Below are 17,919 nucleotides of genomic sequence, written 5' to 3' on the forward strand. Positions count from 1 at the left end.
ACCCAACCTTTAGATCATTTTTCCAACAAAAACAATAACCAAGAGTTTCTGCACCTCAATCTACTTTCAAGAATGATTCGACATCCACACTAATGCTCATTGAGAACAATGGCTAGTTTAAGTTTGGGGGTATTAAAGCAATTCTATCACCCCATCAAAAATGCAAAGCAAAGCACAAAAAAAAAAAAAAAAAAAAAAAAAAAACCAAACCCGAGACTACTCCTCTTCATCCTAAAGCTTGAACTCTCAATGCTAAAAAAGTGGAAAGCAAACAAATTGTCTCAATTGCTGGTTCAGGCAATCTGCATCACCAATGAAGATGTCTGAATCGAATGTAATTGGGATGTAAATGTTAAAAAAAAATAAAATAAAAAAACTATCCTTATTATTCAGGTGAGTTGCATCACAAATGTAGCCACACTAAACACTACAAGATGCTAGCAAGAGAGTCGAGCCAAGGGAGAATGAGTGTTAGCCTATATAGTCATCCTTTGAAGAGTTACGTGATTTGCACCACAAGTGGAGGCACCCAGAGAATAGAGGGATGACTTGCAGGATTCTTGGGAGGAAAAAAAATAATTGTGTCGTGATAAGAGAAAGTTAATGAAATAAATTATGAAGCAAGTCACAAAAGCAAAGGTAAAAGGAATGGTATTTAGAAGTGTTTTGGGGAATACGGTGGTGGAAGTGAGAAATGTGTTATTTTTATTGTAAGATTTAGTGATAAGTGTAGGGTGAAATGTGGGGAAAAACTAATTTGAGGAAGGAATATAAAGAATGTGATCTAAAACATCCTAATACTCCATATAGAAAGAAAAATTTTGTTAATGAGAAAAAAAGGGGAGAGTGGAGAGAATGATTGCTCAAGGATGGGCAATCTTTAAATTTGGGGTGTGATAACTCTCTAAGATACAGTCATATCAAGTCTTTTTGTTTTTAATATGGCACTCTTATTCACCATTCTCTCATTATTTACCTCATGTATTCTACTTATTGAGCATGAAATCATTTATTGTGGTCCAACATGAAAAAATGTCAGAGGAACATACTTTCTAGAGGACATACTTTCTTGAGTAAGTAAGTTCGTAATCGTGATTATTTTTTCCTTTCGAATCTATGTCTGATTGTCAATTTTTTTTATCTCAAAAACTTTGCAAATGGTTGGCATAGTTGGTACTAGCTGAGCTGTAGTTCATCTGCACTCCAATCGGGTGGTACAAAGAGATCTTAAGGTACCATAAGGTATTAACATACCCAACCTTGCAATTATAAGTCTCATTAATGGTTCTTGATTTTTTTGTTTTTTCAAATTTTCTTCTATTCTAGTGTTCCAATATGTTTCTTGCGAAGAGCAATGATGTCCGACTTGGTACGATTGTTTCCATGTTTTACCGGATGGAATTTCTTTAGTAGTTATTTCTCTAGCAAGGGCTAATATCTTAAATTTTTGCACTGGGAACTTTAGACTTGCAAAACTACTCAATACAGAAGACCTTGCTTCATCATGAGACTTGTAAACCTACTCAATACAGAAGACCTTGCTTCATCATCATCGGTAAGGATGCAATCATTATCTTGTCATAATTTCTCAGTAGAGATGATTTAAAGAAATTATGTGGGGGATAATTTTCCTGAATGGATCTTGGATAATTTTCCTGAATGGATCTTCTTCCCCGCTTATGAGCAGGTTCCTTTTCTTTCTATATTTCTCCTTTTACTCTTTGTTGATCATTACTGTTGTGTTGTTCTATAATTTAAAATGATGATACATGTGATGGAAGAATGATAAGTTACTTTTTGTTTGTTTTAACATTAATGGTAATTCTGGAAATATCTGAGATGATGTTACTCGATATGATAACGGTCTAGTGTGATGCATGAATGCTCCTTCTTTTCTCCAGTTTAATAGACACTCTGATGTACTTGGGTCAAGAACAACGGAATACCTTAAGTGCAATTTTTTCAATAACCAAAGTAGCCATCACGACTTTATCAAAGACACAAAGACAGCTATTAGTAAGAAGTTATAATTTGTGCCTATAATTTCATATTTTCCTGTTGCCTTACTAGTGGAGCATAAACTAAGAAAATACTTATTTTGCAGCTGAGGTTTTTAAACATGCAGACTATATTAAAGAAGAGAGAGGCATGTAGAAAGATGTCGGGTCAACTGCTGTCCTGTTAGGGGATCGTCTCTTTGTTGCTAATGTTGAATATTCCAGAGTAGTTGCATCTAGAGCTAGTTCAGGTTGCCTATTATTTTTTTCTGTCAATAGATGATTCTGGGATAGAGGACTTGCACTATAAAGTCGTATCATGATAACGGTTCCAGACGTTGAAAATCATTGCAAGTAGTGGAGAATATTTTATCTTGTATCGTTTGTATAACTTTATTTTAGGAAATGATGGGATACTACTATTGTAATGGAAATAGATTATGAAATCTCAATTATGAATGGAAGTCATGGTATTTAATGTGCTAGGAGTATTTTACGTGTTTATTTAGTATTTGAATTAAATTTTATTAAAAGAATGTTATTAAAATTTTATTATGGTAACTATAATGATTATAAATGAATAATTAATTTTATTATAGCATTAATTTAAAGGTCTATATAGCTATAAAATGTTTTTATAGCAACGTATATAAGCTATAAATTTATACTCTTTTATAGCATCGATTATAGCTATAAAAAATGCTATAAAACGTCATTCTATTATAGCATCTATTATAGCTATAAAAAAATGCTATAAAAAGTTCCAAACTTTTAATAACATGGGCTGTCACGACGTACGAAAAACGATATAAAAAGTCTATGATAGCATTTTTCGTAAGCTATCATATCTATTATTTGTTGTAGTGTATATATTCATATACTCTTTACTACCTTCAAATTAGTTCAAAGTTTGTTCGCTTTACTTATCTAATTTCTTGCAAATTCGTTAACCACCCATAAATGTGGCTAACAAACTAGTTAAGTCGAGAAACTTAGTGTGAACAAAAGTAATATGTTAGAGCATGTGTTCTTCTTCTAGGTTTCTTTTTTATCAAATATTGGAGCATGATCCTCGTCACAAATTGAATATAAAAATAGTAGCTAAGGTGAATGCTTAAGCATTCAATTCCTTATATAGCAAAGCTTACCATACTTTTTGAGTTATGAAAATTTCTTCAATTAAGATATTACTTCACTCGAGTTAAAAACAATAATAACAATAATAAGAAGAGAAGAAAAATCTTAAGTTGAACGGTTACATACAACTTGTGCGCAGAAGCATACTCTGCTTCAAAATCCTTCCAAGCATTGGCTTAAGGATTCAACTAACAAACTTTAAAATCATGAATAGGATTTTGGTCGTAAATTTAGAGTTTAAAGCAAAATATAGTTAGAACATCTCATATTTTAATTTGTTACAAGTTATTTTTACCTTATCCAGCTCTACCTTTGTTTTAATATAGATTACTATGAGCGACTATAAATATCGAAGAATTGTGTGTTTCAATAAGCAGACTTGAAATCATTGAATTCAAAGCAGAGCTAAAATGGCAGGAAAACAATTGAAAGATATTGCTCTAGCTTGTGTTTTTGTCTTGTTAACTGCCAAAGCCTACTCATTGCCTCTTTCAACCAGTGGAAGATGGATCATCGATGCAACAACGGGCCAACGTGTGAAGTTGGTGTGCGTAAACTGGCCATCTCACATGCAGGCCATGCTCGCAGAGGGTCTTCACCTCCAGCCGCTTGACAGCATCACCGCTATGGTAGCAAAGTTGCAGTTCAATTGTGTGCGCTTGACGTACTCAATCCACATGTTCACACGCTATGCCAATTTGACCGTTCTACAATCCCTCGAGAATTTTGATATGAAAAATGCCATGACAGGCATAACCCAAAATAATCCTTTTATGTTGAACATGACTCTTGTTGAAACTTATGGAGCTGTTGTTGATTCACTTGCAACACATGGAGTCATGGTGGTTTCAGATAACCATATAAGCCAACCACGTTGGTGCTGTAACGATGACGATGGCAATGGCTTCTTTGGAGATCGTTATTTTGATCCTCAAGAATGGCTACAAGGAATTGGCTTGGCCGCTCAAAGTCTAAAACATAAATCTCAAGTATGCTTTTTTTTTCCTTTTTTTGTTTTTTTTTAATTTCTTTTTTCTTTTTGAAACTTTTAAAACTACAGAAATATGAGTGATATCATAGTACAAATCTTAAGTTCGGTAACTTGCTCTGTCTCAAAAGATATTTCTTTTTTCCTTTTTGTCCACGAGTTCACAAGCATGCACAAGCAATATAGTATTGCACGATGGTATAGTTTTCTTCTCCGCCGTCATACCCTAGAGCATAGCAAACCTTAAGTGTTATTTTAGGTGATTATAAATTTTTATCCACTATTCTACAATTGTGTGGATAATTGTTTACTTTGGGCATAAACGTCTTTGCTCTTAGTTTGATCTAAGAGGTTTCATAGCATGGAGATAATTTTTCTTTGCTTATATCATGGATCCTTCTAGCCTCACCAATGTGGAGGTTTCATAGCATTTTCCATGGATGCATTAAACACTTTCTAAACGGTAGAATATAATTGAAACCAACGGTGAAGTTGGATCAAATAACTTTATTCGATGAAGCATTATTAAAGATTATGTTTTGAACGATTCCATGATAATAAATATGCAAAAGGTGATAGCAATGAGCTTGAGAAACGAGCTGCGAGGACCAAACCAGAATGTTGACAAGTGGTTTCAGTACATGAGCCAAGGAGCTAAGCTTATTCATCAAATCAACCCAAATGCACTAGTGGTGGTTTCTGGGCTAGGCTACGACACTGATCTCAGCTTCGTGAAGAACAAATCTTTGGGCTTTAACTTAGACAACAAACTCGTATTTGAGGCTCACTTGTACTCCTTCACAAACAACATGGGCGGGTCGTGGACATCAAAGCCATTAAACACATTTTGTGCAAACGTTAACCAAGGATTTGAAGACCGAGCTGGATTTCTAGTGAGAGGACAAAATCCCGTGCCTCTATTTGTTAGTGAATTTGGGATCGACCAAACTGGTGCAAACGAGGGCCAAAATCGATTTTTGAGCTGCTTCTTTTCCTATCTTACTGAGAATGATTTTGACTGGGGCTTGTGGGCTTTGCAAGGTAGCTACTACTACCGAGAAGGCGTGAAAAATGCTGAGGAAACTTTTGGTGTCTTAAATTCAAATTTTACGCAAGCCAAAAACCCTAAATTTCATCAAAGATTTCAGCTTATGCAAACAAAACTTCAAGGTACGATAAATTCTGCGATTTCTTCCCCATCTTTTACATTTATAGGTTACTTTTCTAACCCTTGGTCTTCTACCATTGGTTTTTCAGTTTTTTTATTTTTTATTTTTTTTTTATTTTTTAAGAATAAGATCTATTGCTTTCAATTTTAAGATTTTACTCCTCTGTCCCTACTAATGAAATAATCAAGACGGTTGCTTCCGACACAGATCCAAGTTCAAATCTCACAACATCATTCATAATGTACCATCCTCAAAGTGGCGAGTGTGTGAGAACGAACAAGAAGTATCAATTAAGAATTAGTAGTTGTAAGACTTCTAATCGTTGGAGCCACGATGAAGATGGAGATCCAATTAAGTTGTCGGGATCTATACTATGTTTGAAAGCCGTAGGAGATGGACTCCCTCCAATTTTGTCTCAAGATTGCTCGAGCAAACAAAGTTCTTGGAAATATGCTTCAAATGCCAAACTTCAACTGGCCACTAGTGATGAACAAGGACTGACCCTGTGCTTGCAAAGGTCTTCACATTCACTTCAAATCGTGACTAAGAAATGCATGTGTCAAGATGATTCTCAATGCCAAGAAGATCCCCAAAGTCAATGGTTTAAGCTTGTTCAATCAAATGTACTTATAAAGTAATCTCGAGTGGTAATTATATTATTGTATATTTCACATGGTCTTTATTCATTTCATTAAAGATACAGAGCTTTCATTAAAGACATATTACTGTATTGTTGAACGATCTTTCTCTCTATTTGAAACCATTATTTTTCTTATTAACTTGTCCGATGATATTCCATTACGTCGTGAGTTTCCTCACTCTTTAATTTAATTTATTAGCTTAGCGCATATGATATGATATCATTTATAAAATTGGCCTTCCACATTCACATCCCTCAAGTACGGTGTATTTTGCCAATTCTAGCATACCTAGTGGATGACACACACACTTTGTCATTGTAAATGATGATGTTTCAATCTTCTCATCTCCGATTCTTGAACTAAAAAAGGGGGAAAAAACACAACACAAAATACTATGTTCTTTTGCCCATTCCAGTACGGTTCCATGTTTGCTCTATCAGCTAAAGTCATGGTTCAATTTCTACACTTCAAATGTTAAATTTAGATTAAAACAAATTACAAAATATGTTGAATCATATTGGAAGTATATTTTAGAAATCGTCTCTTTGAGCATTAGACAAAATAAAAATTTCCTTGCAAGGTGAAGCCACATCATTTTAACAAGGAAGAAGTAAAAAAATTTCTCTCTAAATTTTGATACATTCACTACCAAAATTTCAGTCAGTAATGCATTGTCACCGATGGTTTCAAAACTGCCATCAGTGTCATCGTATGATGTGATGGAAGTTGGGGTATGATGATACTGAAAAAAAGTAACATCAAAACAATTGTCTGTGCATCTTTATGACAATAGTAAGATACAATATCAGTTGAGAACTGCCATCTTTCTTGATGTCATCATAAGTGCACAATGATTGTTAGGTACGATGTTTGTTTAGAACTTGTCAATGATGCTGCTGTGAGAAACTGACAAAAAAGTAGCCCGTGGTACCCCCTTTAAAACAAGAAAGAAAAATGGCCCGAGAAAATAAACTTTTGGGGGTGAGTTTTTTACATGATCCAAAACATCTCTATAATGCAATATGCACTTCAAGGAAGATTCTTCGATGGTAACAATTTTTTTTTTTTTTTTTTTTTTTTTTTGTTTGTTGTGGATGATAATCTTGAGTTATTATATTTAATTAATGTAGTTTAAGACTTTTTATTTACTCTAAGGTTACTGATAACTCTCTAAAAGTAGAGTCATATCAAGTCTTTTTGTATTTAATATGGCACTCTTATTCACCATTTTCTCATTATTTACCCCATTTATTCTACTTAGTGAGCATGAAATCATTTATTGTGGTCCAACATGAAAAAAATATGATTTGGCATAAATCGATCGTAATTGTACATTTAATTGAGTTATGTGGTAAAATTTCAGACATTTATGTTGAACCATGAGGGAGTAGCAAATCTGGAAATAAATGGGGGATGACATGTAAATTTTAAATCCACATCATTAGCCCAGGTGGGTCATTGATTACCCAATGAGGAACATCCTATGTGGACAACTTATACCTTTTCAGCCCCAAGGGGGAACCCATGCTCAATATAAAAGGAAAAGGAAGACCAAGAGGAGGGGAGCCACACTTTGGGGAGAAAAATCGAATTACACAGCAGCAGCCTCTGCTGCAGTGAATTGCTATGAAACCAGAGAAGAAGAAGAAAACCCTAATCCAGCAGCTGTTGACAGCAGAAGGAAAAGGAGACCAACAAGGATTGATTAGGGCAAAGAGGTGGATGTGAGTGCTCAAGGGAAGGGAACTTCCATTGAAGAACGGCAACAAAGTTGGATAACTCTGTATTTCCTTACTCTCTTTTCTTATTCTATCAATTTTATATGATTAAGATGTGGGTTCCTCTGTTTAATTCAATTTGTATGGAGAGTTAAACTTTATAGGGGAGGCGAAAGAGTTTTATATAGTTTAAGTATGGTTACGGTATGATTTTAGTTTATTAAAGAGTTGTTGTTAATGATTTACATGTGTGTTTAATTAGCTACTTTACATACATAGTTGTTCTCCTATTCGGGAGAAGAGAGGGAGCAATGAAATCCTCTTTAATACTCTATTTCCATAGCAAGGAGACTTGAAGGGTAATAGAAGCGTTAGGAATAATTCTTCTCCTAGAGTTCCATAGCAAGGAGACTTGAAGGGTAATAGAAGGGTTAGGAATAATTCTTCTCGTAGAGTTCCATAGCAAGGACACTTGAAGGGTAATCGAAGGGTTAGGAATAATTCTTCTCCCAGAGTCTTGTTAATAGAAATTATAACGATTATGGAAATAATCACCATTCTTGACCCTCGGAAGTGGGCCTAGGAATCTATTAAAAGGAACTAAAATTTACCACAAAACTCAACAACTTACCTATTAAATCTCTCTTAGCGGAACCTTCCTCATTATAGTTGATTTTCTCTCATCATTTTTTGTTTTTCGACAGCAGTGGCACTCTGTTTTAGTTTTGTTTAAGTAGTTAAAATCACCAACACCCATTTGAATGTTACCCAAAAACTCACTTAATTTCCAGCGATAAAATTAACCAAAAAGATAAATTCTCTGTGGAATCGATAATTTACTTATTACTTGCTACTTGTGGTAGTGTATACTTTCACTTATTCTTGTGAAGTTTACATCATTTTATTATATACATCCACAAGCGATCAAGTTTTTTGCGCCGTTGCCGGGGAACCTAATTTGGTTATTTTACTTGTAGATTTTCGTGATCTAGAGCCAACAAGAAGCCATAGTAAGTTGAATTTTCAACTATTGTATTTACTGCGGAAGAATTGAGTTTACTGATGCAGAATTCTGTGTATGAACCCACTTACAGGTTTGGAATTTATTTTGGATCCTGAAATAGAGAGAACATTTAGACGAAGGTGGAAGGAGAAAAAGAAAATGATAGAACAGAATATACAGCAAATAGAACTTGGAGCCCAGTTGAATTGGGAGTTTGAAAATCAAGCGATGATGTCTAATCAAGAGAGAATTACTTCCAATGCCATAAATTTAGCAGATGACAGAGAAAGAGCGATCCGAGCATATGCACACCTAGCTGTGGAAGAGCTAAATCCGTGCATTATTAGACCCAAAATGCAAGCAACCACGTTTGAGCTAAAACCCGTGATGTTTCAAATGTTGCAAACCATTGGGCAATTTCATGGACTGCCGTCGAAAGATCCTCACCTACACCTAAAGTCATTTTTGGGAGTTAGTGACTCATTTCGATTCCAAGGACTGGATAAAGATGTGATTAGACTGAGCTTATTCCCATATTCATTGAGGGATGGTGCTAAATCATGGTTGAATACCTTAGCACCGGAAACAATTGATTCTTGGAATAGTCTAGCAGAGAAATTTTTTATCAAGTATTTTCCACCCACTGTAAACGCACGGTTCAGAAATGAGATTGTTGTTATTCAACAGTTTGAAGATGAGACACTAAGTGAAGCTTGGGAGAGATTTAAGGAGATGCTTAGAAAGTGTCCTCACCATGGACTACCTCATTGTATACAAATGGAGACTTTCTACAATGGATTAAATATTGCTACTAAACATGTAGTTGATGCTTCCGCCAATGGAGCTATTTTGTCAAAGACATACAATGAAGCATATGAGATTTTAGAGAGAATAACATCTAACAATTGTCAATGGGCCGATGTGAGAAGCAATCAAGGAAAGAAGACTCGAAGAGTACTTGAAGTTGATGCTTTGTCTTCTATCAAAGCTCAACTAGCTTCGGTGACTAATATTTTACAAAATCTAGCGTTGGGACAAGACTTCATGTTTAAAGCACCAGTCCATACAGCTGCTGTAATTAACCAGACAGTAGCCGAATCTTGTGTATATTGTGGAGAGGAATACACCTTTGATAAATGTCCAAGCAATTCGGCCTCAATTTTCTATGTCGGGAATCAAGCTAGTCAAGGCAACTCAAAAAATAATCCCTTCTAAAATACTTATAATCCGGGGTGGAGAAATCATCCAAACTTCTCATGGAAGAGACAAGGCTCATCCAAACAACAAATGCCACCTAAAACAAATTACCCTCCGGGTTTTGGATTACAAAATCAATTGGCTTATAGTTCTCAACAAGTCAACATCCAAGGGAAAGGAACTAGCCAAGCTAATACACATCGGGAACATCTATTGAAAGCCTAATAGAGGAATATATGGCTAAAAATGATGTCGTGATACAAAATCAACAAGCCTCATCGCGAAATTTGGAAGTTCAAGTAGGTCAATTAGCAACTGAGTTACGAAATAGGCCTCTTGGGAAGCTGCCAGCAGACACCGAAACACCAAAAAGAGAAGGCAAAGAGCAATGTCAAGCAATAGTGTTGAGAAGTGGAAAAAAAATACCCAGCAGGGGAGAAAAAAAATGCAGAACAAGGTGACAGCCATTCCCAAGAAACTGCTGATACACAGCAGAGGAATGAGGAACCTGCTGTACAGAAAGAACACAACAAGGATTATGCAGAAATTGAGGAGCAGCCTAAAATGCAAACAACTGGACAAGAGAGCAGAACATACACACCAACACCTCCTTTTCCACAAAGAATAAAAAGAAAGAAAGATGAAGTCCATTTTGAGAAGTTTATGGATATTCTGAAGGAAATTCATATAAACATACTACTAGTGGAAGCTTTGAAGCAAATGCCAAATTATGTGAAATTCTTGAAGGATGTACTCACTAATAGAAGGACGTGTGAAGAATTTAAGGTGGTGTCACTAAATGAAGAGTGTAGTGCAATATTGAAGAACAAGATCCCTCTAAAGGAGAAAGACCCTAGGTCGTTCATTATGTGACTTGGGAGAAAGCATCAACTTAATGCCTCTATCCATTTACAAGAATTTGGGGATTGGAGAGGCTAGAACGACTACAGTCACCTTACAACTGGCGATAGTTCCATCACTTATCTCGAAGGAAACATTGAGGACATCTTAAGTCAAGTTGACAAATTCATATTTCTTGCAAATTTTATCATTTTAGATTATGAAGCCAATCATGATGTACCAATTATTTTGGGTAGGCTATTTTTGAAGACCGGAAGAATATTAGTATATGTCTACAAAGGAACCATCACGTTAAGAATGGGTGACCAAAAAGTTGAATTTAATATCAATGACAGCATGAAATATCTAGCAGTGACAGAGGATGCTCACCAGTATATAAATTGACAGAACAACCAGCGACCGAGGAATGGGATGATGGGGAAAGCGAGCAGGAAGAAGACAGGAGCTGGAATGACAGAATAGAATAGTTAGCAGTTTTAGGTGAATTCAGCAGAACTTTTGAGTCACTAGAATGTGAGAGAAGAAAGAGTTCACCGATGAGATCATCTATTGAGAGAGCACCGCAGCTGGACTTGAAACCACTACCTCCTAACCTTAAATATGCTTATTTAGGTGACAAGAAGACACTACCCATCATCATCTCAGCGACACTATCTTCGGCTCAAGAGAATATGCTCCTAGAAACATTGAAGAAGCACAAGGGGGCGATAGGTTGGACATTGGCGGATATAGAGGGAATTGGCCCTTCACTATGCATGCACAAGATACAATTGGAGGAAGGAAAAATTAAATTCATTGAGCAACAAAGACGATTAAATCCCATGATCAAGGAGGTCGTTAGAAAGGAGATTCTCAAATGGCTAGATGCTGGTATAATTTATCCAATTGTAAACAGCAGCTGGGTCAGTCCTATTCAATGTGTTCCGAAGAAAAGAGGGATAACAGTAATGGCAAATGAGAATAATGAGTTGATCCCCACTAGAATAGTGAATGGATGGAGAATTTGCATGGATTATAGAAGGCTAAACAAAGCGACACGTAAGGATCATTTTCCCTTACCGTTCATTGATCAAAATCTTGATAGGCTTGTTGGAAAGTCACATTATTGCTTCTAGGATGGTTATTTGTGATACAATCAAATTACAATCAGTTTAGAAGATCAAGAGAAGGAACAGAAGGTGGAGGAGACGACGAAGTAGTAGGTGAAGGAATAGGAGGTGAAGGAGGAATAGGATCATGAAGTGGTACAATAGGAGTCGAAAGAGCTAATGTCAAAGTTTGTGAAGCTGATGAAAAAGGAAAATCATCTTCACAAAATTTAACATCACGGCTAATAAAGAATTTGTGAGATTGCATGTCATACAACTTGTAACCTTTATGACCACAAGGATATCCTACGAAAACACAAGGAATTGCCCGAGGTTCAAATTTTTGCTTAGGATGTACTATAGTTGCATAAGATTTACAACCAAAAAATTTAAGATGGTGAAATGTAGGTGGTCGTTTGTAGAGTGCTTCAAAGGGTGTCTTGTTAGGTAACAATGGTGATGGCGTTCTATTTATAAGATAAACAGCATAAATGCACTCTCCCAAAAAATTAAGTGGAACCTATGACTTAAAGAGAAGAGCCCAAGCTATATTTAGAATATGACGATGCTTACGTTCTACGACTCCATTTTGTTTTGGAGTATAGACACAAGTGCGCTGAAATTCAATGCCACAAGAAGTAAAAAATGGTTGCAAAGATAGGAACTCAATCCCATTATCTGATCGAACTATTTTGATAGTAGTATGCAATTGAGTTTGAACGAATTTAACAAAGTTCATTAACAAATGATGTACTTCTGACTTATGTTGCATTAGAAAAACCCAAGTACATCGAGTAAAATCATCAACAATAGTCAGAAAAAAACGCAAACCAGAATGGGTAGGAATTTTATGTGGTCCCCAAACATCACAATGTATCAAATCAAAGGCAGAATGGGTTGTTATTGAACTTCTTGGGAAAGACAACCTAGTTTATTTTGCTAACGGGCAGATACTACAGTTATGAGAATAACTAGCATTATTAAGATGCAATTGATCAGCTAGAAATTTAAAACGAGAAAAAGAAGGATGACGTAGGCGTAAATGCCACAAATCAGATGACTGAGATATTTGATGAGCTGAAGATTTGATTGGAGATGAAGAAATATGATAGAGACCTCCAAATTGTTTACCCGAGCCAATCATCTTCCCCGTAGCCAAGTCCTGCATCACACAAGAATCAGGATAGAAGGTGACATAACATTTCAAGTCATTGGTAAGTTTGCTGATGGACATTAGGTTTAAATTGAATGAAGGCACACATAAAACATTGTTTAATTTAAGGTCAGGGCTAAGGGAAATATTGCCAGTATGCGACACATGTGCTGTCCCTCCATTAGGTAAATTTATTGTAGACATGATGGCAGCCTTCGGTTCAGTCATAACAGAAGATTTTGATACGATATGATCCGTAGCTCCACTATCGAGAATCCATGAATTAGAACTCGCAAAGTTAATAGATAATGTAGATACTGGAAACAAACCTGCAACATTGATGTGATTGTCAGAATTACCAGAAGGGTGATGATTGATTGCAGATAAGGCTTGTGCTATCTGTTGTAATTGCTCAAAAGAAAAATTTGGAATGGAATTAGGTGACTGTTCTTCTATATTCAACAGAAAAACATCGGCCATATTTGCAGATGATCGATATCCACGATTGTTGCGTTGATTGACTTGTCTTGCCCTTCCATAATTATTTTTTTGCCGACACCGACCTTCTGTATGTCCCCTTCTATCACAAAATTTACAGTGAAACTTAAGGATTCGACACTCATTAATTGTATGACCACTTTTATTGCAGTGTTCACATGATTTGTCCTTGGCGAATTTTGAATATTTTGTTCTCTTCTGCACTGCTGATGCAATCGAGAAATTCTCAGTAGGTTCAGAAGTTACCTGACGCTGCATCTCTTCTTGTACAAGTAATGAATAGGCTTGCCTCACATTAGGTAATGGAGTCATCATCAATATGTTAGATCTCACCGTTTTATAAGACTCGTTGAGCCCCATGAGCAATTGCATCAACTTGTCTTCTTCGCGTTGATCAACATGTATTTGACGTTGATTACAAGTAAATGGTGTGCGGTACGCTTCCAGTTCATCCCAGAGTGCTTTGAGCTTGGTGAAATATGCTGACAGTGCCATGGTTCCTTGTGACATCGTTGCTATCGACTTTTGTATCTGAAAAATTGCTGGAGCATTCTTTTGTGAGAATTGTTCATGAAGGTCAACCCACACTTGATGAGCTGTCTTGGCGTGAATAATGCCTTTAGCGATATGTGCTTCAACGGAATGAGTTAACCAAGATATTATCATACTGTTGCACTGATTCCGTAGTTCAAATTCGGTTGAATTTGCATCTTGAGACGGTTCTTCAATTGTGCCATAAATGAAGCCAATTTTCTTCTTGGCAATAAGAGCATGCATAACTGATTTATTCCAGGATTTGTAATTTGCTCCATTTAATTTGATTGGAACAAGTGAATATCCTGGCTGATCAGAGTGATGAATATAATCAGGATGTGTTAAATCAACCTCCGAAATTTTGAAGCTGGATTTGGCTGATTCCGCCATAAAAGAAATTTTTATATTTAAGAACACCAAGATCGGTGCTCTGATACCATGTTAAGAATGAGAAATAGAAATAGAATTGGGATCGAAAGTATGATCTTCATTAATGTTTACCACGTTTTAAATATGATACAAACTATCAACTAATACCTAAAAATGAGAAAAAATATATAACTAACTAAATCTTGTAAATAAGATAAAATATACTGTTAATCAAATCTAAGATAAAATATACTACTAACAACTCTCAAAATATCCAAGATATACTCCTAACTAATTATTAAAATATATCGCCAAATATCATATCTTAATACAAGTAAAACGTTGAATGAGGTTCAAGTGAATTATACAACCACTGAAAAAGAATTGTTGGTTGTAGTATTCGCTGTTGAAAAATTCAGAGCTTATTTATTTCAAGCGAAGGTGAAAGTGCACACTGACCACGCAACAATCAAGCACCTAATGATGAAACCGAATGCCAAGCCAAGATTAATTAGATGGATTCTACTGTTACAAGAGTTCGAGATAGAAATCGTGGACACGAAAGGTGCTAATAACCATGTAGCAGATCACTTGTCTAGAATGTTGAACATGGAAGAAAAGGTATGCAAAGAAATTGATGATGCATTTTCGGATGAACAGTGGCTTGGAATAAACAGCAGTAGCAGCAGCTATAGCAGTAGGAGCAGTTACAGCGGTAGCAGAATGACAGCAACTCCATGGTATGCAGACATAGCAAAATTTTTGGCTTGTGCCATCATACCCGAAGAGAAAAATTATCAACAAAGGAAGAGGTTTTTCCACGAATCCAAAAGTTACATTTGGGATGAACCTTTTCTTTTTAAACAATGTGGAGACGGCATAGTGAGAAGATGCATTTCGGACAACGAAATACCAACAATTCTTGAACAATGTCATGCATCTCCGTATGGAGGTCATTTTGGAGGGCAAAGGACAGCAGCCAAGGTATTTCAATCGGGTTTCTATTGGCCAACAATTTTCAAAGATGCAAAAGAATTTTGCAAGAGTTGTGATCAATGAAAAAGGACGGGAAATATCAGTAAAAAGAAAAGCTACCCCTGAATTCAATTTTAGAAGTGGAACTTTTTGATGTATGGGACACTGACTTTATGGGACCATTTCCGCCATTATAGGAACTTATTTATTCTAGTGGTTGTCGACTGTGTCCAAGTGGGTGGAAGCAATAGTTTATCCATCCAATGATGGGAAGACCATACTCAAGTTTTTAAAAAGAAACATATTCACTAGGTTTGGTGTACCAAGAGCATTAATCAGCGATGAGAGAACGCACTTTGTGAACAGATTGATGAATAGTCTTTTAGAGAGATACAATGTAAAACATAGAGTGGCGACACCTTATCATCCACACACCAAAGGACAAGCAGAGGTCTTCAACAGAGGAATTAAAAGTATTTTGGAAAAGGTGGTACAACCAGACAGGAAAGATTGGTCGATGAAACTTGATGATGCATTATGGGCATACCAGACAACCTTCAAAACCCCTTTAGGAATGTCTCCTTACAAGCTAGTTTTTGGGAAAGCATGCCATCTACCCCTAGAATTGGAACATAAAACATTTTGGGCATTAAAGAAGTTAAATTTTGACTATGCAACAAATGGAGACTTGAGGCGAATGCAACTAAATGAGTTGGAAGAATTCAGGCACCTAGCCTACGAAAATGTTAAGATGTACAAAGAAAAAACAAAATGTGGCATGACAACAAAATTAGGCCCAAGGAATTCTACCAAGGACAAAGAGTGTTGCTATTCAACTCCAAGCTGAAATTATTCCTTGGAAAATTAAAATCAAGATGGTCCAGTCCGTTTATAGTTGAAGGGGCAATAACGATAAAACATCTAGATGAAAGGAGACCTTTCACAATGAATGGACAGAGACTGAAGCCATATTTGGGTGGAGAAGTAAAAAGAGGCATTGTCTCTTTAAGCTTAAAAGGCTGAAAAATAAAACATTTTGTGGCAAAAGGTAGCTGACAAAGAACAGTAGTAACAGGTAACAAACTCCCGGGAAGCCAAGTTAGTTTTACTTCTCCTTTTATTTATGCACTCATAGTCGTTTTTAAATAGTTATCTTCACTTATCTTAGAATGATAGTTTTTTGCTTTTTTTTTTTTTAGATTTATTTTACGTTTTTATCATGAATGATTCACATGCCCCAAGGAAGTAGCCAATTTTTGGTAGATGAATTAGGAGGATTCTAATGTTGTTAAAAATGCTAATTTCAAAGGAGTAAGGAGGTCAACTACACTTGGTACATACTAGGTTGTGATTAGTGACAAAGTTATTCTCTTTCAGTGTATGCTGACCGTGTTCTCCCTCATTTGCATGAATTTGATCTAATTGTTATGCACTTTCTCACGAAACCTCAAGTCAAAGCACCAACACAAAAGATGACAGCAATCTGCTGTTAAACAAGAAAAAGGAAAACTTGACAGCAATCTGCTGTAAAACAAAAGAACAAAAAAAAAAAAAGAAAAAAGGAACAAATAGCAGCAATCTATTGTCAAACAAAAAAAGAAGGAAAAAAAAAAACTACAACAATTTAATGTAAAAAAAAAAAAACGGTGCGAGGGAAGGAAGAAGTGCAACGTGATGAATTACAAGAATAAATCAAGATCTCTTCCTAATGGGCACCGGTTCGAAACGAAGAGAAAAAGGGCAAGAACAAAATGGAGAACCTCCCAACACAAAAAGGAATAATCGCAAACGAGGAGGCGTACAACAAGTATGAGATCCTCAAGTCAAGAGTAATGTTGGTGGAAAGAAGGTTCCCAACATTCTACCCTACATTTCCGGAATCCTTTCTTAACGCCATCAACGATCTAGGGTGGGAGATGTTCTGTCATTAAAGGGAACAAGCTATAGTGCCGATACTGAAGGCGTTTTACGCACATATTGATCAAGTGGAAGGGTACACAACATTAGTGAGAGGAAAAATAGTTGATTGGAGCCCTAAAGCCATCAACCAACTGTTTCACCTACAATTTTTTTAGCACACCACCTTCAAGGAAATGGTGCTAGCTCCATCGGAAGATCAACTTGAGATGGCCTTGAAGATGGTAGCCATAGAAGGAACACGGTGGTAGCTCTCGAGAGGAGGAGCAAGGACGATAATAGCAGCAGACCTCAACCCCGAAGCAAAAGTTTGGGCTGCCTTCGTAAAAACCAACTTACTACCCACTACACATGATACTACATTGTTAGCTGATAGAGTTTTACTGGTGTATGCAATCATAATGAATTTGAGCATCGATGTGGGCAAGATTGTAGCGGATGAGATTGTCAAATGTGCAAGTAAGAAAGTGGAGAGGCTGTTTTTTCCACAGTTGATAACCATGTTGTGCCTGGAGGCTGCAGTTCCTTTTGATGAAGAAGAAGAAAAACTTGAGGCAAGAAATTTGATGGACTACATAAAACCCATAGGGATGGCACCAGTAGTGGTAAGAGGAGGGACAACAGAGCAACAGACGATATGGATCAACTGCTAAAACAGTAAGAGGCTTTACTCA

At 36.2% G+C, this 17,919-nt stretch overlaps 1 protein-coding gene and 1 non-coding gene across 2 annotated transcripts; one reads left to right on the forward strand and one right to left on the reverse strand.

The window, feature by feature from the left end:
• The first annotated feature begins 3,544 nt into the window (after window positions 1-3,544).
• LOC147788903 (glycosyl hydrolase 5 family protein-like) lies at window positions 3,545-5,986 on the forward strand. Its single transcript, XM_087118317.1, has 3 exons — window positions 3,545-4,123; window positions 4,695-5,292; window positions 5,499-5,986. Exons 1-3 carry the CDS (start codon window positions 3,545-3,547, stop codon window positions 5,927-5,929), a joined length of 1,608 nt encoding a protein of 535 aa, XP_086974443.1. The 3' UTR covers window positions 5,930-5,986.
• A 3,322-nt stretch (window positions 5,987-9,308) lies between these two features.
• Window positions 9,309-9,414, reverse strand: LOC147788904 (small nucleolar RNA R71). The gene has a single exon (XR_015412592.1). It is a non-coding gene; the product is annotated as a small nucleolar RNA R71 (small nucleolar RNA).
• Window positions 9,415-17,919: the final 8,505 nt, after the last annotated feature.

The sequence above is a fragment of the Cucurbita pepo genome, chromosome 16, assembly GCF_057944985.1.
Source record: "Cucurbita pepo subsp. pepo isolate OVF chromosome 16, ASM5794498v1, whole genome shotgun sequence".
In the NCBI taxonomy this organism is placed as follows: Eukaryota; Viridiplantae; Streptophyta; class Magnoliopsida; order Cucurbitales; family Cucurbitaceae; genus Cucurbita; species Cucurbita pepo.

Bases quoted from the DNA above. Each gene is read 5' to 3' on its own strand.
- LOC147788903 (XM_087118317.1), top strand. From the start codon at position 3,545: ATGGCAGGAAAACAATTGAAAGATATTGCTCTAGCTTGTGTTTTTGTC. The intron at 4,124-4,694 runs GTATGCTTTTTT...AATATGCAAAAG, and splicing joins GTCTAAAACATAAATCTCAA to GTGATAGCAATGAGCTTGAG. The intron at 5,293-5,498 runs GTACGATAAATT...CTTCCGACACAG, and splicing joins TATGCAAACAAAACTTCAAG to ATCCAAGTTCAAATCTCACA.